Source organism: Aythya ferina (assembly GCF_964211825.1).
Source record: "Aythya ferina genome assembly, chromosome: 1".
Classification (NCBI taxonomy): domain Eukaryota; kingdom Metazoa; phylum Chordata; class Aves; order Anseriformes; family Anatidae; genus Aythya; species Aythya ferina.
The window spans coordinates 124,073,671-124,101,576 of record NC_140296.1 but is presented as its reverse complement, the minus strand read 5'-3'; the positions used below and the strand labels follow the sequence as shown (position 1 = coordinate 124,101,576).

General features: G+C 38.3%; 1 protein-coding gene across 1 annotated transcript in view; it reads left to right on the top strand.

The window, feature by feature from the left end:
- MAN1A2 (mannosidase alpha class 1A member 2) overlaps nt 1-27,906 on the top strand; it is a 140,399-nt gene that overhangs the window by 36,522 nt on the left and 75,971 nt on the right. The window contains exon 3 of the mRNA XM_084501186.1: nt 11,491-11,587. Within this exon, the coding sequence (XP_084357312.1) occupies nt 11,491-11,587 (97 nt within the window). The remainder of the gene's footprint in view (nt 1-11,490; nt 11,588-27,906) is intronic.

The following is a 27,906-nucleotide window of genomic DNA, read 5'->3' as shown; positions in this document are numbered from 1 at the left end:
TCAGGACACTAGGGCTAGCAGTCATTTCCTAACTGCCTGTAGAATATTGTCTTTCTTCATTCTGGTTGGGTGTTCTGTATATACTCTAACCACACTATCTACATTGTTTGCCCTTCCCCTGACTCCTACTCAGATACACTCATCACTTTCATCACCATATCTAAGCTCCATGCAGTCAGGACCTTTCCTAACATATCCCCACTTCCTCTCTTTTCTTTCCCATCTCTTCTAAAGAGCCTGTAGCCATCCATCTCAGCACATCTCACTGAGGCCTGTGGTATCATAGCCCCGAGACTGGGCTAAAAATTCTGGTTTTCCTTGCTTGTTTCCTGTGCAACCTGTATTTGTTTAGAGTGATTTAAGTTGGGACCCTACTGAAACTGACTTACTGTCTGGTGTTCCTTTTTGTTCTTCTTCAGGTGCCTCAGGACCTGCTGGAGGGACAATGCAGCAGGGCTTAAGCAATCTAAGTAGTTTCTAGAGTGTATTGATGATAATTTCCTCACCCAGGTGGTAGAGGAGTCAGTGAGTAGAGGTGTTCTGCTGGACCTCATACTCATCAAGGGGATTGTTGGGGGATGTGGAGGTCGAAGGCAGCCTTAACTTCAGTGACTATGAGAAAGTGGGATTCAGGATTCTGAAGGGAGGGAGCAGGGCAAAAAGCAAGATGGACTTTAGGAGAGCTTTGATCTCTTCAGGGATCTGCTTGGTAGAGTAGCATGGCATGAAGCTCTAAAGGGAAGAGAAGCCCAAATAAGCTAGTTAATATTCAAGGATTATCTCCTAGTTCAAGAAATATATCTCCTGTCATATAGGAAGTTAAGCAAAAATGCTTGGAGACCTGCATGGTACAAACAAGGAACTCCTGGCCAAACTCAAACACAAAAACAAAGCGCACAAAAGGTAAAAGCAAAGGTGAGTAACCCAGAATGAGTAAGAGACACTGTCTAAGGATGCAGAAACGGGGTTAAGAAAGCCAATGCCCACATAGAATTGAATCTGGCAAGTGATGACAAAGATGACAAGAAGGGCTTCTTTAAGTGCATAGATGACAAATAGAATACTAGGGAAAATGTGGACCCATTCCTGAAGGAGACGGGAGATCTGGTTATACAAGAGATGGAAAGAGACAATGTACTGAATACCTTCTTTGCCTGTCTTTACCAGTAAGACTGGCCTTCAGGAATCCAAGGCATGGGAGGTCACAGAGAGACTGAAGCAAGGACGACGTAGCTTAGTGGAAGAGGGTCAGGTCAGGACACACTTAAGTGAACTGGCCGTACATAAGTCCATGAGCCTAGACATGATGCACCCATGAGTGATGAGGGAGTTGGCTGATGTCATTGTGAAACCTCTCAGTAATCTTAGATTAATTGTGGCATCTAGGAGAAGGTCCTAAAGGCTGGAGGATAGCAAATGTCACTACCATCTTCAGAAAAGAAGACCCAGGAAGCTATAGGCTAGTTGGCCTCACCGTGATTCTTGGGAAGGTGATGGAACAGCTAATCCTGGAAACTGTTCTCAGGCCTGTGAAGGACAAGCGGACAATTGGGATAGCTCATGTAGATGCATGAAGAGGAAGATGTGCTAGATAAACTTTTACAATGGAATGACTGGGCTAGTATATGAGGGGAAAGCAGTGGATATTGTCTACCTTGACTTCAGGAAAGCTTTCAGAACTGTACGCAGTAAGATCCTCACAGAGAAACTGTTGAAGTATGGGCTGGGTGAGCAGACAATGGCATGGATTGAAAAGTGGCTGCTGAATGTTTGAGCCCAGAGTGTGGTGATCAATGGTGTGGTCTAGTTGGAGGCCAGTTAATTACCAATGCACCCCAGGGATCAGTACTGGGTCAAGTCTTGTTAAAAATCTTCATTAATAGTCTGGATGATAGAGCAGAACATGCCCTGAATTAAGTTTACAGACCACACAAAAGTAGTAGCCGAAACACCAGAGGGTTGGTTGTGCTGCCATCTAGAGGGGACTTGGAGAGGCTGGAGAAATGGGCTGATTAAAACCTCATGAAGTTCAAGGGGAAGTGTGAAGCCTTGCACTTGGGGGGAACAACACTATGCTGGAGGAGAGCCCAGTGGTGGGCTGTGAAGATGATTGAGGACCACCTCTCATTTGAGGGAAAATTGAGAAAGCCTTGACTTTTTAACGTAGAGAAGACAGAGAGAGTGTGTGTGTGGGGGGTGTTAGATCTCATCAATGTGTATAAATGCATGAAGGAAGGGGCAGAGACAGGCATTTTTTAGTTCATTTATTTATTTATTTATTTTCCCCTGTGGTGCCCAGTGCCAGGACAAGAGGTAGTGAGCACAAACACAGGAGGTTCCCCCTGAACATAAGGAAATACTTCTTTACTGTGAGGGTGTCTGAGCACTGGCACAGGTTGCCTAGTTAGGTTACAGAATCTCTCTCCTTGAACAGGTTTCTAAAGCTGTCTGGACATGGTCCTGGGCAAAGTGCTCTCAGTGACCCTACTTGAGTAAGACCAGATCACCTTCAGAGGTCAATTCCAACTGCAACCGTTCTGTGAAGTCTGTTAGCTAAGCCTGTCAACTGGTAGAAAGCTTTACCAGAATGGAACAAACATGCAGTTTAAGTAAATAGAGTGAAATAGTTTGTATGTTCTAGGTTTCAAAGGTATGCTAGCAAGTCTGAGAGTTCTCTGAAGCTTTTGTTCTACTTGTTCTGCATTCATTATGAATTGTAATCATGTAATTAGGCAGTACTAATTATGCATAGAACCTTTTTCAGCTCAAAGGGTCGGTGTTGTTCACAGAATAAGCCACTTCTGAAGTTAATGGAGGTTCTGGCTGTGTAGCATGCTTGCTCCTTGTTCACAAACTTATTAAGCTTCACGACAAAGACTTGAAAGGAGATGCTTTATTAGTATCTGACAAGTTGTTTTCAATACAGCAAGACTTCGGTTTTGTTCCTGCTTCTGTCGTAGCTTTTTTGGCAAAACATTGAGCAAGCCTCTTAATCAAAAGTTGTTGGAAGTCATCTTTAACTGTCCCCTATGCACCCTGGATGCCCATTTTATAGCATCTGACACCTGCAGAATGCTGAGTTTGGATGACATCGCATGAGTGAGGAACAATGCTCTGACTGGAGTTCTGCCAGTGAACTTAATCTGTTTTTCAGCAAAACTTAAAGCATATTGTCTTTTTAAAATGTGAATTCCAATATGCTACCTTTTAGAAGGGAGGTATTTATTTATTTAGAGGGGGAATCATTTATTTCATATTAGCAGAGGCAATTTCGGAAACACTTATAAGAATGTGCCAAGAAGAGAGATGATTAAAATGTATTTTCATCATGGTCTTTGGATGATGCTCAAGAGGCTGCTAACAATGTTGAGAAGTAACAGCTTTATAAGCAGCAAAACTAATGGTTTCCCATGTCTTTCTGACCTACATATCCTTATACCACCCTCTGCTTCTCTCTCATGCACACATTGCTGTGAACTTCCTCTTATCTTCTTATTTGACTGCATGAATCGCAATGTGTTTTGTGCCTGGTTTAGAGATACCTGTATGCTAAATGTTGTCCCTTTGAATGAATAAAGGAACGGATTATAACTGCCTTTCTCTCAGTTGGGGTACTCATTACTGTCCATCTTCCTTACAGAGACATTGATTTCTTATTTTTTCACAAAAAGTAGAGATCTCAAATGCCTGGTTCCTCCAATTCTGTGAAATCAAGTTTGAAATTAGACAATGGATTCAAAAGCTACTGCAAATGTATGTGGTGAGTGACAGTTACATAGACAGGAAGATTGCCTAAGCCTTACTCTATTAAGAAATCATCTTAAAAAGAATAAGTATCCATTACCTGAGTTCTGTTTTGTGTGCTTATTGAGAAAAGAGCCGTGCTGGAGAAAAGACCTATACATGATTAAATATTTCTTTCATGCTTCATAACTCCTGTTTTCATATTTAACTGTTCATATGACTTCCATTGCTGAATCTCGTTTATTTTCTGTAATTGCATTGTTTCTGATGTAGCCAAATTGGCCTCCTTTTTTTGAGTGTGGGACTTCTTTCAGCATTTAAAAATATGTTTTAGCTGTTTCTTTACTGAAACTTACATACTTTCCTTAGCTGACACCACAGTGTATTTGTTTTCAGTCAGCGTATTCAGACTGCTACTTGGTTAGGACATCGCGTTTTTTAGTATATATTTTGTGAAGTTTTTTGCACTGCATTTTATATCTTACTGCTTCTGGCTTTGATCATAATAAAAATGAAGTGCAATAAGTATCGTGACCTACTTTATTTTTGGAATTAAGGTAACACTCCCTACATGTGTGTGCATATGTTTTAGTAAGTGGTTCTGTTTCAACACTCTTGAAATATTCTGGATCCTCATGTGTAATTCAGCATATTGGGAACAGCTATGTTGGCTTCAAACTAGTTTCACTGTACTTCTTTGATGATGTTCATCTTTACTAAATAAGTGAAATCTACGTGAAGTAAGGATGGACTCTTCCTCATCAAGACATAGGATTGTCTGTTGGTAAACTAATTTTCAATGTCTTTATCAGATTGAAAGTTGTGTGATCAGCACTTTGGCCAGTACAGGCAAGTTAGGAATGGCCCCGCACTGATTTGCGTCCTGACATGCTGGTGATTGTACAAAAAATTCCTAATTTTAACAGTTGTAAAACCTAATTTATGTATGTGACTATGTCTGTTTGTATCTTGGTGTATTCGTTCTGCTCTGACAGGAGGAGGAGGAGAAAACTTTTTCTCAGTGGGTAGCTGGTGCAGTATTTCAGCTGCATATCCTAGATAGTTTGCTTTGGCTGGTAACTTAAAATGTGCTACTAATGAAAAATGCAAGTTTGAGTGTTTGAAGGTATTCAAAAAAACAAATCAAGTTGCAGCAATTGCAGAATTTTCTAGTACTCTTAAATTATTGGAAACATTAAAAATTCAAGAACGTCTTCATTTTTAAAAGTAACTTCTTTCAGACTTCTTTCATTATGAAAAGAACCTGTCTTTCAACAATGAACTAACACACAGTATTTAAAATTTATAAATGCAAAGTAAAATAGAAGAAACAAGGAAATGCTTCATTTTCCTGTTACAATCAGCCAAACAGAAGTGAGTAAAACCCCAGGTAAACTACTTATTGTCAGAACTGCTGAGTCAAAAAGCTTCAAAAAGCTTCACAGAGGTTACACCTCTGTGATAGCATATTTAAGAAAGGCAAAAAACCTGCTGCACAACAGCAGGAGGGACCCCACGTTGGAGCAGATACAGAAAATGACTGTGAAGGAGCAGCAGAGACGGAAGTGTTAAGGACTGACTGCAGCCACCATTCCCTGTTCCCCTGTGCCACTTGGAGGGAGGAGGCAGAAGAAGGTGGATGAGAGGGGGAAGTTTGTAGTTTGTTTTTATTTTCTCACTGTTCTAGTCTGCTAGTGATGGGCAATAAATTGCGATGATCTTCCTATGCTGAGTCTGTTTTGCCCATGATGGTAATTGTTGAGTGATCTCCATGTTCTTATCTCAACCCTTGAGCCCTCTCCATCGTTTTTTCTCTCCCTTCCCCTTTGAGGGGGGGAGTGAGAGAGCGGCGTAGTAGAGTTCAGCTGCCCAGCAGAGTAATACTACCACAGTAGTGTTATGATCAACTTAGCTGACATGGAGATTTGGAGTAGAAAACTGAGACCTGACTGAAGAATTGCAGAAAAATCTAGGGATACTGAGTGATTCTTATCTCCCCTTTTATTTCTCAGGTAAATAGAAAATGATGCATATTGAGACTGAGAAGGAAAGAAATTAGAACTTCACGCTTAAAAAATCACCTAATACCTTGTCATATTACCACTTGAGAATGAGAACTTGTGACTGTAGTAGTTATTTGGAAAGGTCACCGTAGTGCTTAATAGCAGACAAAAAGCAAACCTTCAGTATTTTAGGAAGGGAGAACAAAACAGGCAAGGTTCTTTTGTTTGTGTATGAACTAAGGTGCTTCTGCATCTTGCATGCTTCATGTAGTTCTAGTCTTTCACTTTAAAAAAGGGTATGGTAAAACTGTCAGAAGTACAGGAGTAAGCTGGTGAAGATGATTAGATTGCCTGAAAAGGCAAGAGTTAGAACACTGAAGAAAAACTACTTTCTAGTGGTTGCTTTGCAGTCCTGTTACAAAGGTAGTCTGTGAGGTTTTAGTTTTCTGGACACAGGATGAGTAAACCTGTGACAACCATTTTCTCTTGAAACAATGAAGATACAATTTCAAAAATATGGATTCATCATGTTAAAAAAAAAAAAAAAGTGTTTTTGTATTGCTTACATAAATTTGAGTACTCATTCCACTTCTGTAAGCTTTCCAAGTTTAGGCCATTTACATCTACTGTTCTGGTTTCACCATTTGAAGTACTGTCCCCTTAGATGGGGACAAACAAGTTTCCCATGTTACATTAATTTAATAAACGTTATTTTTTCAATTTAGTAATGGATCTGTTACTATGCTTATCACTAAATGAAGAAAACCCAGCTTTCTGTGCTCTTCAGGAACGTGTTCCAAACAGATGCTTTCAGTAGCAATGTTCAGATATGCATGACAGAGGTATAGGCTGATGCCAGAAGTAATTTCTGTTTAGGTAGAAATTTGTAGCTCCCACAAGAGTAAAATAATAATTTTTCTAATTTTCTTCAAACATAAGACTATCTATACAATGAAAAGATCATTGCTCAATTGAACCTCCAGAAAGTAATCTCCACAGACACTAGGAAAGTGCTTATTAATTTTTAATCTGCCAATTGAGCAATAAGCTTCTCTAGCAAGTCCTTTGCTAATTTAAAAACAGAAGTTAGAGGTGTCTTATATAATCTTTTGAAATCGTTCTCTTAACCAGAATATGTTCCTTTGAAAGCAAAGCCTATTTGTTGTCTGTTATGTATATTCCTGATGGATGGCAATGAAAAGATAGATTTTTAGGTACAACCATTCTTTGCAATTTCCTGATAAATGGCTTTATTTGCTTATTTCTTAGGACTCTGATTTAGTTTTCTAATTTGAAGTGTCTGTCCTTTTTCAGGGAGTGGAAAGGGACTTTTAGAAATAACAATATAGAATACAGATTGTTTTAACACACTGCTGTAGTGATGGGACTTCCTGACAAAATTCGCTTTCATCACTGTAGCCTCCTTTTACTGTTAAAACTGTGGTTTTGTTAAGACACGTTACCGCTCTGCTGTTATAAAATACTGATTTCTCAGCAACTGCAGAGGATCAGATCCAATGAACAAGGCATATGTGTTCTAAAGTCAGTAAAAATATCTAGATATGGTGTACCTACAAAAGCAGTTTCATTTGAGACATATCCCACTTCTTGCCATTCTGGCTTTATAGTAGCAGAGTCCAAATCCATTTTTTTGGTAGAATCATCAAGCTGTACATGCAATGCTGTCTTGCTGACTTGTATTTTGGGTGCGTCCCATGATAAACATTTTCAAGACTGGTATTCAGTGAACCTATTCCATATGAATCATTTTCCTGTCAAAAGTAAGATCTGTCATCTGGAGTTAATAGAACCAGTGAGAATTCCATCAGTAAAAACATTCATTCTTGGGTGGCCACATGACAAGATCTTCATATTATACACCATCAAATCCAAGGGCTTGCTTTGGCAAACTGTTTTCTGGTGTGGAAATTTCAGCTATAGAAATTTCCACTTCTCATTTGACAGAATTATTAATGCATCCTTGGACAAGTTGATTTTTTTTTTTTCTTTCACATAGTTGAGCTTACGTTTCTCCTGTAATGGCTTCTTGAAAGGGTGTTTTTTTGTTTTTGTTTTGTGTTTTTTTTTTTTTTCCTATTAAATATTTTTACCTTCTTTCTATCACCGTTAGTGCTGATGTTCCAGTCAGTGTCTGAAACTTCCCTATTCTTGTAAAGACAAGTTTTTTAAGGAAAGACCTGCAACTGCCTACTGGCAACTATAATTCAGTATTTGCAAATTTCATTACATAAATGCTTTCTGGCATAATTGTAGAGATAATCTGGCTTTTCAGATCAAGAGGTCATTGCTTATACTTCATGAGCCAAAGTGGCATCCTCTGTTAAAGTTTTAGCTGGCAGCGGGTTACATCTTCTCCTGTCTTCTCACAAGCTTCTGCCTGCACAACTACTTCCAGTTATATAGGTGTTATATCTACAGTATATCTTGCTACCGCTTCTGGCAACAGCAGAAATCCTATGTTGTTATTAGATCTCTTGGTACATGATCCTTACAGAACTTGTATACAGGAGCTATGGGGCTTCTCCCTTACATGTAATGTGCAGTTATCTGCTAACCAGATATAATCAAGTATTTACTCATTTAGTGGTAGAAAAGAGCATCACATTGTGTGCCTGAATAATGTTCAGTATTCATTTGGAAATGATCATTTGACTTGCTAGTGTAAAAATGTTAAGAAGATTCTTGGGGAATTATAATACCATTTGATTTGTATCCTGTTTGGGAGAGGCAGAGGTGACAGGAAAGACACCTGTTCATGTTTATGAAAGTAGCTTAGTATCTACAAGATATGATTTCCTTTCTCAGAACCTTAGATGATGCAGTCAGCTATGCCTTAATCTTGTGTTTGGCAGTGGTTTTGGTCTCAGTAGTGTTTTCCTAAGTTACTTTTCCATTAATGGATGAATCTGGTGAAACTGATTCCGTTCAAATTTCTATCTTTCTTGAATTTTATCTTAGGAAAAATTATATCTTAGGAACTTACGGATATAAAAACATGTTAGGTAGTGGTGGATTTTGTTTTAGCCCTTTGTAATGTCTGTAGTTTCCTCAGAGCTAAAAAAAAAAAAAAAATCTGCAAACAAAAAATCTGTACCAAAATCTACACCTTCTCCTCAGACCCCCAGTAGGCATAGCAAGTGGGGACAGTAGAATATTCCATGGTTAACATTCTGCCATGAAGAAACAATTTATTGCTCTTGGTTTTGGGCTTAGCCTATTTTTGTTCTATACTACTGTATGTTCTATACTAACATTATACTGTATGTTCTATACTACTGTATGTCCACACTTTGTCTGAAACTTTTACAGAGCTAAAACATTAGTGGTCATTTATTCTTCATCATGAAATATTTCATTGATACATTCCAAGGTCTCAAAGCTCAACTCCCCTTTTTTTGGAAAGAGGTTGGTTAGAGCTGTCATGTCATGATCACCTTGTTATGTAGATATCCATCTATTATCAAACTGAGATAAGAGCTCAGCTTCTTTAGCTCTATCCTGTAGTGCCTTCTAAAAATTCAGGTCTTTTTTTCCTTTTTCACAAGATAATGTTTTCAGGAGTGTCTTGTTTCAGTTTTGAGCAGGACAGTTCAGGAAGACTGACTGTCCTGTCCCGTCCTGACTGGATAAAGAATCAAGCAGCCCCAGTCTCATAGCTGATCTTGCTTTGAGCAGGGGGTTGGACTGGAGACATTTCAAAGTCCCTTCCAGCATGAATGAAGCTGTGGTTCTTGACTGTCTGATCTTTAGTAAACATATGTCTATGTATATATATACATATGTGTATATAAATTGTGGATTGATTCTGGATAATGTTAGTAAGAGCTCTCAGAAGAAGTTCTACACTACCTATGATCAGGATTTTACTGCATTTTCTAGTAGCTATTAATTGATCAATTAGTGAAGTGCTTAGTAAACACTGAAGAATCTGTCAATATTAATGAAATGTCTCCTCTCTCCTTTTAGGGTAATATTTGCATATGCTTTTTCTTACAAGTTCATGACCAAAAACAACAAAAAAAAGACTAATTGTTTGTAAGAATCTTAATAATGTGAAAACTGAGAACAACCATATAGGTTGTCTTGGCATGGTGCACAGTAGGAGTGGGACCAATGCCATCTCGAGAGGGATATCTGTGCCTCGGTTGATGTCAGTTTAACACAGGAGCATGTTCTGTATGTTCACCTCTGCTCTGTTTCAAGTTATTGTCTGGGCATGAGCTGACTCCCTTCAAGCTTCTCATGTGTTAGTTTATGTTCAAATGAATTATGGCTGTGTGGGTTGGACAAGAATCTCTTGATGGTTATAGAGAGACGGGGACTTCATGGTTTGCATATCCCAGTAGGCAGCTTGGATACAGTTTAAAATGCTTGGGTTTACTGGATGCTGACTTCCTCTAAAAGAGAGCTGGTGTCTTGCTTCTATGTGAGCTAGTGCTAATAGGGCAAATGACTCCGTCTTACTTCTTAGCTGACATCTACTTGTCCCTTCATATTTTCTGTGAACATGGTGACCCTCAAATTACAATAAGAAAAACTATATTCCTGTAAATCATGGCATTTCCTTGCCCTGATATAATCAGCTTCTTAAAGGGTTAGTATAGGTCTACAGGTTGCATTAGCATAGTTTTTCCTCTTAGGGAACATTTCTCAAACTTGCGGATATTGTGATTTAAGTTCTGTACATTTGTGGAGGCTTTTGTTTATTTTAACAATATTTTAATATCAATTTTGAAGACATGATAGAAAAATAAGTTATATATAACACTGTGGATACAGCTGCATGGCTGTTGATTGAGAACTCCTGTTCAGAAAAGGTTTGTTTCTAACTTCCTTGTGTCTGGGGCAGTGGTTTTTAGAATCAGCTTTCCTCCATGGTACTTGCTTTGATCTGTTTAGGTAACTTACCTTATTTGATTAAACTGCATTTCTGTACTTTCAATTTTGCAGTTTGGTGGCTGCTAAATTTCAGCTGTATGCAAACAAGGAATTTTGAAAGTTCTAGCAAATACATAAGAGCACTGCTTAGCAGCTGATGTGTGCAACTAATACTCATGGTCCAACAAGACTTTTATTTTTTTTTAGTTTACTATGTAGCATAAATCCCTGTTAAAAAGAGTGTTTGGGGGAACAAGAAACCTGAAGCTGTGAATGAATTTTCTACTGCTTTGTTCATTATACTTTCTAAAGAACAAAATGAACAAAGTTTTTGGTATTTCTCACGGTAGAGGCTGTTCCGCAGTATATTTCTGTCAAGTAGGTGTTGCTAACAAAAAAAATGTATTATGCCTTTTGCAACATTGTTTAGTCATGCTCTGATTCACCAGTGTAAATAATAAATAATTAGTGTAAATAAATCTTTTATGTTTCAGATATTGCTATTTGTTTATTTGTTTGTTTTCTTCAGGCTAGCAGCTTGGGTATTTGCCAGTATTTTTCACTAATTTCTTAATGTCTGTGTATATATTTAAGTCAAAGAAAAAGTAAGTGAACTAATGCAGAGCATCTTCTATCACAAGTTGAATAGACTTAAGTTGTTTTCAATACTTACTCATGATATATAACCTGACTTCTTAAATAAATAGAAATAGTAGCAATATCACTATGCTGGGACGAGTGAGAGAGATGAAGCCTCAAATAAGGAGTAAAATACTATATTTTTATGAAGTAGCTTCACAACATAACCGAATCCTATTTTTTTCCTATTTTTTCCCTCTCTTAGATGATGAAGCATGCCTGGGACAATTATAGGCAATATGGATGGGGACATAATGAGCTCAAACCGATTGCCAGGAAAGGACATTCCACCAACATATTTGGTAGGCTATGTTTTCTTTTGTTTGTTTGTTTGTTTATGCTATTCTCCTTGAACATCTATCCAAGTGTTCCGGTAAATTCTGTTTTAGTAGAAATGAGGATCACAGAATTGCCAGTTACTTCAGTTGTGGTTTAGTGAGTAACTTCACTAAACTATATTTTTGGGAGTAACCTGTTCTTATTGTTGCAAAAGCAAAGTCGTGTCTGTGCACACTGGTGATTTGTGTATGTGTGTGTATATACACACACACACACACACACACATATATATATATACACATATACACTTATATATACATATAAGGTAGTGTGGTGATGATATTTGGGGATGCAGTGAATGTACATTTGTCTTAAAAACAAAACTCTCACCTCTTCTTGTCTAAATTTTCAAGTTTAATTCTTGGAGGATGATACAAGAAAGTGTTTGCAAGATGCTGAAAAGCTACGTGTAACAAGATGAATTTTTAAGTAGCTTTAAAAAAAAAAAGTATATATAAGAGTGATGTTATCTGATGTGTGATCGTGATTATGAAACCTGAATAGAAGAAAGAAAAGTTGAAAAATATAGAAATTCAAGGGTGAGGAAAAGGTTTGAAGAAATTCAAAGGATGAAGGGAGAATATTTGAGCAATGGAGTGTGAATGTAAGTGTTACAAATGGCATTTTGAACAGTATGAAACATGAAGAAGGTAAAGATCAAGAAATTGAATAGTATGCACTGCATATGTGTGATCAGAATAGATAACAAGATGGACTTTTCTTCCTTAAAATCTCAGCAATCTGCAGCACTGCTGCTTTTTTTGGTATATATGCCTTAAGACAGAATAAGTGGAATTGTGATTGGAAAATAGCGAGTATTTTATTGGTGCTCATACCAGGAAAGAAATCTATTTTCTGTCTCCAATTTCGTAAGACTGACAGTATAAAAGAAGTAGTTGTGACTGTTGAGGACTGAGCCCTGGAGGCTCTCTAGGTTCATTTTCTGGTGTAACAAAACATATAACATCGGAGTTAGTGATTAAGGTTTGTATGGGCTTATATGGCAAGATTTTGGTAGTGGGATCTGCAGGGGCGGCCTCTGTGAGAAGAGTCCAGAAGTTGCCTCATGTTAGGTAAGGGTCAGTTTGAGCCAGCTCCAAAACTGACCCACCACTGGCCAGAGCTGAGCCAATGAGTGACATTGAATGTGCCTCTATGAGAGCAGATTCAAGAAAAAAAACTGCTATTCAACAGCAGCTGGAAGAGTGAGGAGTGAGCACCAGCCCTGCAGACCCCAAAGACAGTGCAGCAGGAGGGCAGGAGGTGCTCCAGGCAGGCAGCAGCAGTTCCCCTGCGGCCTGTGGAGAGGCCCCTGGTGGAGCAGGCTGTCCCCCTGCAGCCCATGGGTCCCACATGGAGCAGATCTCCACGCTGCAGCCCCCCCATGGGTGGAGGAGCCCCTGGTGGAGCAGGTGGATGTGGCCTGGAGGAGGCTGCGGCCCATGGAATGCCCCCGCAGGAGCAGGCCCGGGCCGGAGCTGCAGCCCGTGGAGAAGAGCCCACGCAGGAGCAGGGGGTCTGGCAGGAGCTGCCACCTGTGTTATATACCCCTGTTGGAGCCTGTGGAAAGCCCATGCAAGATCAGTTCAGGAAGAATGGTATCCCATGGGAGGAACCTGACACTGGAGCAGGGACACAGAGTGACCATGAAGAAGTGGCAGAGATGAAGTGTTAGGGTCTGACTGCAGCACCCATTTGCTGTTCCTCTGCACTGCTCAAGTAGAGGAGGTACACAAGGGTGTGTGAGTGTGTGTGTGGGTGTTTTTAATTTGCTTTTAGTTTTTCACTGCTCTAGCCTCTTAGTAATGGGCAATAAACTATATTACTCTCTCATACACTGAAGTCTGTTTTGCCTGCGACAGTAATTGGTGAGTGATCTCCCTGTCCTTATCTCAACTCTTGAGCCCTTTTCTTTTGTATTTTCTCCCCCTTTTCCTTTGAAGAGAGGGAGTGAGAGATCTGTGGTGGAGTTCCTCCAACCATCAGCGTGAAACCATCACAAGGATTAGCCTGGACTGGTCCAGAATGCACAACACCTAAGATGACTGACCAATGAAGTTCATGCATTTATTTTGAAATGCACAAAAGAGGGCTCTTCTAAGATTGTAGGGTGTGGTTTTTTGTTTGTTTGTTTGTTTGTTTTTAATTCTCTTGAGAGCTTCACACTGTGCTCATCTATTCTGTGGTATCTGAGAAAGGTACAAATTTTATCATTTAACCATTTTTTACACCAACAGAGTGTGATTATGCAGTGTATACCTTAAGTATTTTAGTATTTATTATGTTTGCTTGAGATCAAGATTTTTATTGGCTTTTATTATAATGTAATTGGCTAATGACATTGTGTGAGGTTGGTTCTCGTTATAATTGGTATTTACTTTATTTACCCTGCTTTAAACTTCATATTTGTTTCTTATGGATGATAGAAATACAGATTAGGAAAACCTTCCAGAGGAAACTTATTCCAAACAATGAGTCAAATTACTTGTTTCAGAAGCTTTTTAATATTTAAAGGATTTTAATTTTTTTGGGGGGACTGTCCCTGCTATTATTCCCCATAAATATTATCTTGAAACCATTCTTATATCTTACCAAATTAACAAGCTGTGTTATAACATTATTTATATTCAAGCTGTTTTTTGTCAAATTTACATGTATGGTGAATGTCAACCTTAAAAAAAAAAAAAAAAAATGTATACTGGAGGAGAACAAGGCACTCTGCTTTTTTCCCCTGCTCTTAGCAATGGAGTGCAATCTTCTAAGAAGAGAAAATTTCTGAAATACTTTAAACAAATAAAAAACAACAACAAAAAAAACACGAACTTATAGTGCATGGAAGCCTTTTTAAATTCATAGGAGAATAACTTCAGTTTGCATACCAGCTCTGCCATCAGCAAGGACTATTCACTTTTACTGCAAACAAATGGCTTGGAGTCTGGCATTGATTGCTTTTGTTCATGCACTGGAACGTGTTTTGTTACACTTCAGTATGATGTGAAAGGTGCTATTTGTTTTACTTCTCTATATTCCTTTATAAAGAAAATGATTGGGTCAGATGGAGCTGTCTGGGGGTAAGGTGAACAATTTAGCATGCTCAGGAGAAAAAAGCATCTGGAATGGACGGGGAGTTTGAAGAGTGAAATAGAAGAGTCTAAAACTTCAGTCAGCACTGAGCATAGTGCAAGGAGATAATGTGAGACTGCAGGGAAGAGCGGAGAGCAACGGGCTTCTGCTGTGACAGACAAAGACGTTTCTTACGTTTTTGAAGTACTGTGCGGTATGCTTAGGCAATTTCTCATTGCTACCTTGTAAATTGGCAATACTTTGAATTTCTATCAGAAAAAAATCTCTTTTTAGGCATCCCATGATGTAATTTGCTTTTTACCTAGTTGTCTGTCATCTCTAAATCATGGCTTCTCTGTATATTTTTTCCAGCTGATGAAGTTGTTATGAAAATTTTCAGTGTTCATTCACCTGTATGATTGTGTAGTCTTCACTGTTGAATTAACGTGTAATTCTGTTGATTAATTTGTTAAAAAAATGTTATTTCAGCATGTGAAATTATTATTTTTTCTTTATATGGCAAGCAAACATTTTTCATGTGTCTGATGCAATATTTTAGAATTATTTGGAATTACCGTTTTACTCTATTTTTTTCATTTCACCTCTGCTTGCTTCTCTTATATCTCCTAATGAGGATTCAGGACCTTCTACTTGATTCACATTTGGAATGGTTATTCTTTGTAGTTTTAACATTGCTTTCTGAAAGAAATTGTAGACTTCTCCCACATTTAGGTCTGTGGTTCTCTTGTTCCTGCTAACTTTCCCAGTCATTTTTTTAAGTGCTGGTTCTTTTGAAATCCAGATGCTATTTTGTGTCATTTAATTTTTAGCCAAATCATGTTATGATTGCTCTGCTAAAGGCTATTTCAATGGAAAACTTTTCTGTAATATCCTCAGGATATATCAAATCTAAAATAGCATCAGCTATTGTTGACTTGGTGGGTGGTTGATGGAGAAGGGAAAAAAAATCTGTTGCTGTCGTATCAAGGACTATCCAGGCTGTATTGTTACTGCTAGTACGTTACCAATCTCTATTACCAATGACGACACCATTCCCAGTGGTATTTGCTTTTATAGAAGCATTACAGAACTCTTTTTGAAATCTGATTCTATTTTGAATAAAAAGCAGCTCAGCAAAAGCTGCTTTTATTGTTAATCCCAAAGATTATTTGACCCAAACTGTTTTCTGCCATTACTGGAGCCTGTTGTACTTCTATCTCAATTCATAGCATGTCTATGAGATTTAGCAAGGAGGTGGTAGCCTGGTTGACACAGCATCCTTTTGCATTGAATCTTGCAAATGAGGTAAATGTAATTCAATATAAAAAGTAAATAAGGCCGCAGGCTTCCCTGTTGGACTCCTTTTTCCGTCTGAGATAGTGTGTATTGATACCTATGCCAGGATGAACTTCAGTGTTCCCAGCATCACATGCTCTAGCAGAGTTCAGGATTGAGTGAGAAAAGGGAAGATGAGGTGGCCTTCACTGCTCTAATAAATCTTAATTCTAAGTCATTAAAAAAATAAATAAGAGAAGGTGATAAACTTCAAAGCAATATTCTCAGTGCCTCACTGAAGCATGCCTGCAAGAACATTTGTGGGCTGCCCCAATTAGTAGTTTGACTCTTAAAACAAAGCCTCCTGACGTTACATTAGGTGACCTGCAACTAGAATCTCTTGACAGTATTTCTGAGGTGTCTGACACTTATGACTGTAAAATGTAAAGTAGAGTCTTCTGAAAGTGTTGCCTATCAAACTGTGTAGTCAGTCAGCCAAAATCCTGAATAGTGCCTTTTCAGCAGTGGAGTCAAAGCATTGGTAGTATGGTGCTGCTTTTGAAAAGTGTAACTGGCAATTGATGGGCTTCTAAAGATACTTATACGTAGATAACATGATATGAACCTTTATAGGTTCTGTATTGGTGAAACACAGATTATCTGCTTATTTGTAAAAGCTGCCTGCTTTTAAAAATCATAGATTTGTCATTTATTTCTGCCTTAGCAGAGAAGGTATGTTATTTTTCAGTTAACTTGATTTGCAGGTCTGCTAGCGTTTTTTGCAGCTGACCTTAAAAAAATAATTTTGGGCAGCTTAAGCTGCTGAAATAATTTGACAGCCTCATGGTGTTATTGTAGAGGTGGGGTTACATGGTATCTGGGGCAAGTTCTCATTGGAACACAAAGGATAAAAAAAAAAAAAAAAAGTCTGAAAGACTGGTGGGAAATGATGCATGTAGATAATGAGCAAGTACGACAAACCCTAAGCTTACTTTGGAAGGTTTTCAAGGCTTAGCTAAAACCACATCAGTTGCTAGTATTTTCAGATTGCCTTGCTGTAGTGTAATCTTGCCTGGGTTTATTCTTGGGGATCACAATAACTTTTTAAAGGTGTTTTGACCCAGCACTTGTTTGGTGACCCATAGGTGAACATTTTTTGGAAACACTGTTAAAATTACTCAGGCCAGATATGATTCAGGGATTTAAATTGTGTATTTGTGGCACCTTTTTGTTCAATATCTCATGAAATAATTACGGTTGCACAAGCTTTGAAGACCCCTTGTTAGGATTTAAATTGAGCTGTTTATATTGAAGGGTTTGTATCGGTCTTCAATTAAAAAAAAAAAAAAAAGTTTGAGAACCTGAGCAACTGAATGAGAATCTGAATGAACCCAAGTGGGGGGAAAAAAAAAAAAAGAAAAAAGAAAAATGATCATAATCGTTAGCAACTCAGAACACTGGCCTCAGCATAAATAGAAATCACTGTTTGTCATCTGACCTGATGCTTTTTGAAATGAGGGCTCTGAAATCAATTTGTGGGTTTGGAGTAATCTTATCTAAGAATAAAATGAAGATGTGCGGTTTGTCATGTTATTATGAAGTATTTGATAAAGTAGTGATACAAACTTGCAAAATTATAATAATCTCCATGTACTAAAAGTGCATTTCTAAACTTTGCACTTGGACAGTTTCTGTCTAGAGATGAGCTGTATTATGTGAAGATGATCTGATAATGTACACACACATAGATAGATACACATCTAAATATATTTTCAAGGATGTCAGTAGATCTTTCCATAGGGATAACTATGTGGAATTTTTAATTAGTAGACACTTGCATACAGACAGGCCTGTTCTCATGCACAAACATTTGAAAAACTATTACTTCGTATTCTGTCATGCTATAACTCTCATGCCTCTATTGTGCTTTCATGCTTCTCCTGTTCTGTTATCTCATGCTATGCAAATGGTCAATTTAATCTGCAACATCTGCCAGCTGTGTTTTGGGATGTTGCATTCTAGGAGGAAGAGAAAATTGTGTATGAATTTACATTGCGTTTGCATTGTTGCCTTTGTTTTACCTAGTAAAGCCTTAAGGTTCCAATGCAGCGCCATTATCTCTCTCCTAACACATGACCAAATACAATGCTTTCTCTTTTACAAGGGTATTCTGTCTGGCATATTGAGTGACATATAATGTGCTTCTGGTTCATCTGTTTGGAAAAAATGAAACTTTGATGCGTAATGTGTCTTAACAAGCAAGATATATCACTGCAAACAACTTGAGGATTCAGTTGGGACAGTTAGTAAGCCAAACTTATTTTTTTCATTAACTTGCCAATTGATTACTTGGTTTCTACCCACTTGTTTCATGCATCCTGTTGCCTCGCGTAAAGCACAGCCCATCTCAGCTTTTTGCTACCAGCACCAGTGATAAACCCATGAGACCCAAGAGAACATCGCTGAGCCAGCTGCCTGCTACCAAAGAGAGCGTGCTGCTGCCTGCCTGGCAGAGCCTATGGCCAACTACTGCTGCAGCAGCGTGGGAAGCTCTCCTCTCAGATCTCTTTGTTGCTAAGCAATGGAGAACTGTCAGTGCATTTCTCTACGGTGCTGGAGAGCAGGAGTAGCAATGCTCCCAAGACCCATGGAGAAAATGCATTTGTCAGACTGCAAAGACGTGGGGTGGTTGCAAGAATAAGCTGAGTCAGGCAAAGGAGTTTATTTTCCCAGTATTTCTGGCAAGTACAGTATAGCTTAAGAGAATAATCCTATTTCTATGTGCAGTCTGTGATCTAGAAAATAAAAGGTGGAATACTTCTTGGTAGTGCTACAAGATTTTACAGATTATTTTTTTTTTTTGTACTACTCTGGAAAAATATTTATTAGACATTTTTGTCTTCTTCCATTGTATTGGTTCTTGGGCTCCTTAAACTGCTCTGACACTATTGTCTGCTGTTGTCTGATTATTTGTCATTAACTTTTCAAGTTCATATAATTGAGCATGAGGTTTTGCAGGCCTTCCATTTTGCTGTATTTTTGGCTGTCAAATAACCAACAAATATATAAAAATAATGGAGACAAAATACTTTTTTTACTAGGAGGAAACTAGATGATATACCCAAAGGGGTGTATCACACAAAGGGATGACCATTCAGGAATATGGTTAAAAACTCGTGGTGTCTTTTCATTGTAAAAATCATAAGGTAGAGACAGACAGTAGAAAAAACTTATGCTCAATGTCCTTTTTCTGTGTATGCCTTTAGCCTCTGATTCCATGTGGAGGATAAATAAAAGCAATAAAGGAATAATGTGTATGTGTAAACAAATAGGTTCTTGGCTTCTTGTCATTTTGATGAAAAGTATAGCAGCAAATGAAAGGAGAAAGAAACTGCTCACACTAACTAGTGAAGAGAGCTAATTGCATGACGCAAATTTCAGCCTGATCTCTGTATTTCAGAAAAAATATGAAAAGATAGAAAGCGTATTTTACTTAAAAGTAAATGAAACTGGCTTTCAGACAGCCATGTGCAGCAATGATCTCTGCAAAATCAGAAGTGAATGGCTACGCTGAGACGATGTTGAACATTATATGCACTGGCAATGTGTATTTTTTTTTCTCAGTAATGTGAATTTTGGAAATACAAAATTTTAAGAAAGTACATAATTGTCATGAATTACTGGCCTAATCTGGAATGAGGAGAGTGTTCTGATAATGCGAGAAAAGTTTCCTCAGGTTGGATGAAAGGTCAAACACGATAATTACTCTTCCACCAAAAACTGAAAACAGTAGGTGCTTATGGACAAAACGTAAGAACTTGAAAAGCACGTGGTTATTGGCTGTTTCTCAGAGTACTGTCCGGGCTTACGGAATTTTATGTGGTGTTACTGATTCTGGGCTCAGAGGCAACAAGTTTTACTTAATAACCTTTAGTTTATTTTTCCATTATTTTGTCGGATCTGTTTTTGAGTTTATGCAAACTTAAGAGCACCCACAATGTGTCATTACAAGTGGTTCCACAGTTTTGAACTTTTGAACTTTTTTTGGTTTTGAACTGTCTGCACACTGTATTAGGTAACAAATTTTGGTGTTGAAGCAGAACCTGAAGAAAACATCCATAATGAATCTTTTCCTTGCCTTTCATGAGTTTGTAGAACTGTACATAGCCTCAGTTGTGTGTCTGTCTTCTATGGAGATTATTGGTCTAAGCCATTTCTCATACACAGGTGTTTTTACTCCCTATACGTTGCTGTCTCTTTACTCTAATGTTTTCAAATTTTCCTGTTGAGAGGGAAATCAGCAACTTTTTGTTCTGATTGTTCACTGTTCCTTTTTTAATTGTACTTTGCGTTTTTCAGACAGCTTATGGAGTCTAGAATGTCAATATAGGATGGCTTCTTTGTGTTAGCATTCCTTTCAGTATCCACATCCAGAGTGTACACCATTTCCAAATCATAGAATCATGTAGAACGGCTCAGGTTGGAAGGGACTGTAAAGATCATCAGTTCCACACCCACCCTGCCATGGGCAGGGATGTCACCCACTAGATCAAATGATTTATTAATATGTGCAATAGCATGTATCCAAGCATTCATCTCTGTACAACCTCACTGGTGATTTCCCTTCACAGTAATTGTTTATTTGTACTTTACTATCTTTTAAATCATTATCCATTTGTGAGAGAATAATTTTCTCTTATCCTGTGACAGTTTTTTCTTAAGAATCTTTAATAGTTGTTCTCACATATCTTCCAAATCTATTCTCTAGTTGGTTGACTTCTTAGACTTAACGTTGTTGCTAACATATAACTTCCTTCTACAATAACTCTTGACTCTTCCTCAGTTCATCTAATTTAAATTTCTGCTGATGCTGCTAATTGGGCAAGTAGTATTTTGTAAACATTACTTTGCTTCACTGCAGTAGAGGTGGTGTTTTATTCAGAATATGGCTCTAATTTCTCTAAAACTTGCAAATGAGTGCAAGAAGGATGCAATTTCTCTGTTCATTCGCTCTTAATTGCTTACAGTGCTGGTGCCATAAAAACAGCTGTAGTTGGCTAAGAACATTTTTTAAACATTACTACTGTTTTGTCAAATTGTCATGTGTGCCTATGCATATGAGGATATTTCACCGTAAGAAGCTGTTGTCTTCTGTTCTTCCTTTTAATACTACAGTATTCCCATGGAATGCTTCATGCCCAGTGTGTATTAACTCATGTACTTCCTATTTAGATTCAGTCATCTCAATAGCTTTTTTTTTTTTTATGTGTTTCTGAACTGATGGTGCTAAATGTTATGTTGTTACTCAGAAGATTGAAAACTCTGCCTTTAAAAAATATATAATTAAATGCAAATGCAAAGTGAGATTAGACAAGCACATCTTATTTCTGTAACCTGCTTTATAGAAGAGTGAGGTTCACATCTACATCAAATAGTAAGGAATAAATTAAATCATTAGAATTCAAGGTTCAAGATCATGTGGAGAATTTTTATGATCTCTAGTACCATCATATCCTGCTTTTCTCATATAAACCAGATTATTTGCTCTGAGGAACAAAAAATATGTTTCCCATTGGGAATCTTTGGGCTTCCATTTGTTTTGGTTTGGTAATTATTTAGATTGCAGGACTGCTATTCCTGAATTTTAACTCGTTTCCTATCATTTGGAATTATGAACAGAACGTGCAATATGGAAAAGAAATTAAGAATGTGTATTTTGGATGGTGTTTCAATATTAAGTAAACAGGCATGACAACTAAATAAGGATTAGTATACTTGAACTTTAAATACGTAAGGACAGCAGCGTGAGCATGCATACAGAATTGGAGGCAGATACAAGTATGCTTTGCTGTCATCTGAAGCCTGCTGTGAGGCAGCTGTAATTCAGAAACTGCTCAACCATGTGAGTGCAGCATTGTGACTGTGCCTCATATACTTTGTCTTCAGTCAGAGATTATTCATTCAAGGTTTGCACCATTCTGATGAAGTTACATGGCCATCCAACTGAAATTAGTTCTCCTTCAGTTTAGAGAGAGTTTATGAGGTGGTTTGGACCAAAGCGTGTAGAAGTGGCCCGTATTTTTGTTTATCTGAAGATGGAAAAGTTTATGTGACATCATAACTTAGAGGAGTGTCTTCTGTGATGCTTTTCCTACTGCATAGCTGGTAAAGAAGTTTTGTTTACAATTATCTGTAAGAACTTGTATCTTTACAATCTTGAAAGGTCAGTAGTTAGCTCACTTTGTATGTGAGGTGCAGGAATGCAGTTCACACAACCATTCCTGAGTCCAGATAATACTTGACTCTCTTATTTACTGTCAGATATAAGTTTTACCGTGTTTGCTGCTGGTTTTAACTGTCCACTGCCTGCATTTAGATTCTGCAAACTTCTGAGCCATTGTTCACAGATACTCTTCCCTTTAGAATTTCATTTCCCGATTTCTCAAAATAAAGCTGCTCCAGATGTGTATTTTTATTTATTTTTTTCATATGTGTAGCTCATTGCCATCGCCTTCACTTCTCGTCTGTCATTCTGCCTCTTCTCTGACACACTTCCATCCTCTCATGTTCCTCCTTTGTACTCAATTTAATGCCATCTCCTCTCCCTTGTTGCTTTCTTACTCCATAGCTCATTCTCATCTTTTCCTTCTCACACTGAAGCCTTTTGTTTATCACTAGGTTTCATCCTTACACTAACTAACTTAGATCGTATTTCCAGTGTTAGTCTTACTTATAGGCTACACACAATCCATTAATTCCTCCTTCTGTCTACAGTAATTCAGTTTTCTGCTTATGCTTAAAAAATACAAATAAAAAAAAATGCAAAGATGATAGAGAAACTTGATGATAGAGAAAATCAAAACAGTCTGATACTTATATGCCAAGCCCTATTAAAATTAGTTATGTGTATATTCAGGCTTTGTACTAGAGGGACTGCATTTAGCACTTGTATGAATTTTGAATTAAGCTGAAGGACCAAGGAGGATTTATTTGGAGAGCAAAGCAAAGCAATCAGGTGAAGTTCACTGAAGAGACAGGTTTACTGTAATATAAATTCTTAGGCAAAGATTTTAAATTTGAGTCTTTAGGACGTCGCTATTTAAACAGCAGTTTAATTGATAGTAGAGCTTAGCGATATGGTTTAGTGGGGACTGTTAGCGTTAGGTCAGAGGTTGGACTCGATGATCTTGAGGTCTCTTCCAACCTAGAAAATTCTGTGATTCTGTGTGATTCTGTATCCACCTGTAGGTTCCCTTTTCTATAGATTCAAAGAACAAAGACTTAGCATACACTTCAATGCTTCATTCCTATTACTTCCTCATTTATAAAATAAAGCAAAGCATTATAATCAATTATTTAATGTTGTTTATATGCTAAAATACTTTAAGTGTCTGGTAGAAAAGATTAGGGACTCCTTTGCATGCTGTCTATTATCAGCAAATTAACAGAACTAAGCAATCAACAAGCTTAGTGTTTTGTTCTGCTTTTTTAATTAGTCTAAAATTTTAAACACAATTGGCTTCTCCATGGATACTTAAAGGCTTATTCAGTGCATTTTAAGGCTGAGCTGAAATCATACGTTGCAGTTTTGTATGAAATGTATTGTTTCATTGACTAATTCTGAGGCACTTGTTTTCACGGTGGAATTAAATTCTGTTCAAAAGTTTAATTCATTTTCTTAAACATTATCTTGTTCATTGTGAGTCATTAAGATATTTTACAAGTGGTATGCTCCAGTAGTGGCAGCTTTATTGCCAGAGCCTCATTAAAGATAAAGATGACTGGTTTGATAATTGTTTGCTTTTAATTTTCATGTTGTATATTTTTCTGCCAGGTCTGTAATTGTCTATCACATTAAGAAATCCTGTTGCTGCAGTTTAAATTAGATTCTTTGAATCTTTTTAGATAGAAATTGCTATACTTTCCCTAGATCTGTATAGTCTTGCCCAGTCTGCATGTTTTAGCCCCTCTCAAACTGGCCAGGCAAGACTACTGATAATGAGAATATTTTTTTAAGACTGTAATAACTCTCTGTTTAGTATCAGGTTGAGTTTATCAAGGAAGCATTTTCACTCCCATGCTAGGGATTAATATACCTTCCTGTGTGAAAAATAACAATGATAATCTTTTAGATTCAAAGCATGCCAGGGAGGGTTTCCTTGAGGAGGTTCGAGATTTCCCCTTTTGTTTCTGGAATCACTGCAGCAGGATAGGGAGGATCCGCTCTGAGCTGGAGCATATTCCAGACATTGGGATAGCGTGGCTGTAGTGCTGTACCGTGCTGAAGTCCAGATCACCCACTTGAGCGGAATTTTAACTTTGAACTATCTTCTCAAGACTGTGCTCCTCTTAGATTCTTTCTGCAGATTGATTCCCCTGGTGAAACACGCCAGTAATCAAAGATGTTCTGCACCAGTAGAAGTAGGTTCTTCTTCCAGCAGATGATGTCTGTCCAGGGCCATGAAATAAATGAGAACTGGGAATTGGTCATTGGTCACTGTGACAAATACTGTTTCTGCCACAAAAGGTTTGTTAGAATCTTAAAGTTTTATCCATTTTATTTTATGATATAGAGTCACAGAATGCTTTGGGTTTAAAAGGACCTTAAAGATCATCTAATTCCTCTACTTCCATGAAAGGGGCATCCACAGCTTCTCTGAGCAAACTGTTCTGGTGCCTCACCACCCTCAGAGTAAAGAATTTCTTCTGGATATCTAATTTAAATCTGCCCTTTTTAAGTTTAAAGCCATTATTCCTAGTCCTGTCACCATACTCCCTGATGAAGAGTCCCTCTCCTGCTTTCTTGTAGGCCCCCTTTAGGTACTGGAAGGCTACAATTGAGGACATAAGGCAATTGTCTTCAATAACATCCTAGGTACTTGTTTTTCTTCAAGCAATCTTAACACTTTCTTTAACTTTTATGGTTGGTGGTGTTATCTGTAGATTGACCATGTAAGTAAGAAGAAGAATCTCTAATAGATTCCTTTATATTTTTGTCACTGGTTTAGGAAGTATTAAAAACCTATCTTTATTTTAAAGGAACTAATGAGCATTCCACTTTTGGGTCTTTCATGTGCTGCCTTTTCTACTTGATAAAGTATTTCTTTTTCAGTCATTGCATAAGATTGAAGGGTGAGAATGGTTACAGGTGCCAGTTAGGCCTGTTGTATATGACTTTCCTTGGAGAAGGAGTGGCCTTGTGGTTGTCTTTCCTTTTCACAGAATCACAGAATTTCTAGGTTGGAAGAGACCTCAAGATCATCGAGTCCAACCTCTGACCTAACGCTAACAGTCCCCACTAAACCATTTCCCTAAGCTCTACATCTAAACGTCTTTTGAAGACTTCCAGGGATGGTGACTCCACCACTTCCCTGGGCAGCCTGTTCCAGTGCCTCACAACCCTTTCAGTGAAGAAGTTCTTCCTAACATCTAACCTAAAACTCCCCTGGCTCAACTTAAGCCCATTCCCCCTCGTCCTGTCACCAGGCACGTGGGAGAACAGGCCAACCCCCACCTCGCTACAGCCTCCCTTGAGGTACCTATAAAGAGCGATAAGGACGCCCCTGAGCCTCCTCTTCTCCAGGCTGAACAAGCCCAGCTCCCTCAGCCGCTCCTCGTAGGACTTGTTCTCCAGGCCCCTCACCAGCTTTGTCGCCCTTCTCTGCACCCGCTCAAGCACCTCGATGTCCTTCTTGTAGCGAGGGGCCCAAAACTGAACACAGTACTCGAGGTGCGGCCTCACCAGAGCTGAGTACAGGGGGATGATCACCTCCCTAGCCCTGCTGGTCACACTGTTTCTTATGCAAGCCAGGATGCCATTGGCCTTCTTGGCCACCTGAGCACACTGCTGGCTCATATTCAGCCGACTCTCCACCATCACTCCCAGGTTCTTCTCTGCCTGGCAGCTCTCCAACCATTCCTCTCCCAGCCTGTAGCTCTGCTTAGGGTTATTGTGCCCCATGTGGAGGACCCGGCACTTGGCCTTGTTGAACTTTTAGGCTGGTTTCCTTGAGTTGGTTGTTGCAGCCCTGCTTTGACCTAGAGTGCACTTTGATAATGAGAGATCCATTTGAATACACTGTGTTTCCTTAAATTTGTGGCATCTGTGGTCTGCCTAATCAGAACTGTTTTAGCAGTGCCATGGTGTGGGTCCACCCTGCCTTTCTTTAGTACTTGGTGCAGGCTTTTTTGTCATGTAAAAACTCTGACAGGGAGCTTCTTTAAAAGGTCTTTGGATAGATGTCAAGTGTGTTGTAATATTCATGTGTTAGAGCACAGCAGACAGAGTAAAGGGGAAAGAAAGAAAAAATACTTTCTATAGTTCTAGTTACTTGAAATCTGTTGGCCATACAAATTACAGCTTTGTTTTTTCTTGAGTCTCATCACCTCTTGCAGCTCAGTACCACATGGCCACTTGCTCACTTCCCATTTCACCTAGTGGAACTGGGGAGAGAATAGGAAGACCAAAAGCGAGAAAGCCCTTGGGACAAGATAAAAATTGTTTGATAAATGAAGACGAAGGAATGTCTGTCTGCCTCTTCCTCCCTCCTTTGCACTTAGTTTTTTTTGCTAAGCATGATGTTATACAGTATGGACTGTCCATTGGGTCAGCTTGTGTCAGCTGTCCCATTTGTGTTCATCCCATCTTCTTGCCCATATCTGGCTTACCGACTGGCAGAGGCGGAATGGGAAAAACCATAAAGCCTCAATACTCTGCAAAGACTGCGCAGCAGTAGCCAGAACTATGGTTGTGGTATCAACTCTGTTTCAGTCACAAATACAAAACACAGCACCATATGGCTGCTATGAAATAAACGTATTCCATCCCAGCCAGACCCAGTATAGCTGCTCAGCCCTCAATTCAGGCTAATAAAAGCTCTCACAAAAATGTTTTCCAGTAACAAGATTTGTGTGTGGTATATATGTGTTTAAGTAAAGAATAGATGTGGAAGACAGGTCAAATAATCAAAGTATCTGTGAAGTACCTTCTTGATGATTACTTTTCAACTCAGAGTGCATTACTGAAGTTTTGCTGTCAAAAGATTTATCATTTTGTTCCTTATTTATATAATGTGGCAATGTCTCAAATTTTGAGGTCTTCTGTGATCATAATTCATCAGAACAGCTTGTTCGGTTTCTCTAGTACCTCAGTGCTCACAGTCTTTTCGGCTTCTGCATAATAAATACACTAAGCAGTTCTGTAGCTAGTATGAAACTTTATAAATCTCTACACTTAACCTTATGGTAGAATGAAAATGGGCTACTTATTGTCTTCATATTTCTTTTGTCATGGAACACACGACAAGATTTTTTTTTCTAAATACTTTGATAGTCTCTTGTGAGACTTTAAAAAGTGCAAGTAAAGCAGTTCTTCACCTAGCACTTCAGCATATTGAAAGAATTTTAGAGGAAAGAAGTGGAAGACCAATTTTCTCTTAATGGCCCTGCTGCTTACAGATAGTCATATCATTTGCTAGGTATTTCAGACTCTGGATTAATGTGCTATCAGACCAAGGAATTATTTGTCTAATCTCAGGAAACTGAAGTCTATCTAAATATAAACCTGACTTACTATTTTGCAATCCTTTCAAATAATATTCTTGCTTAATGAGTGTGCATAATTTTGTTAATAGTTGAGCTATTTTGCTGCTCAGTTCCTTCCATTAGCTCATGATGGATGTTCTGTTTTATTTAGAAGAACGAGTATTGCATTCATTAGGCAAACTTCATTAAATTTGGAGTTCAATCAACTAGAACTGTAATTATATGAAGAGGAAACTTCCTAATCTGACATTTGTAAAACTGAGCCCTTTTGGAATCAGTTATTACCTTATGCAACATGACCAATGAGCCTTTGTATTGAACAGAGGTGGACCCTGGGAGGAGTGCCTTCAGCTAGGGAAAGTGTTATGTTCTATTATGATTTAATTGTTTTATAGCTTTT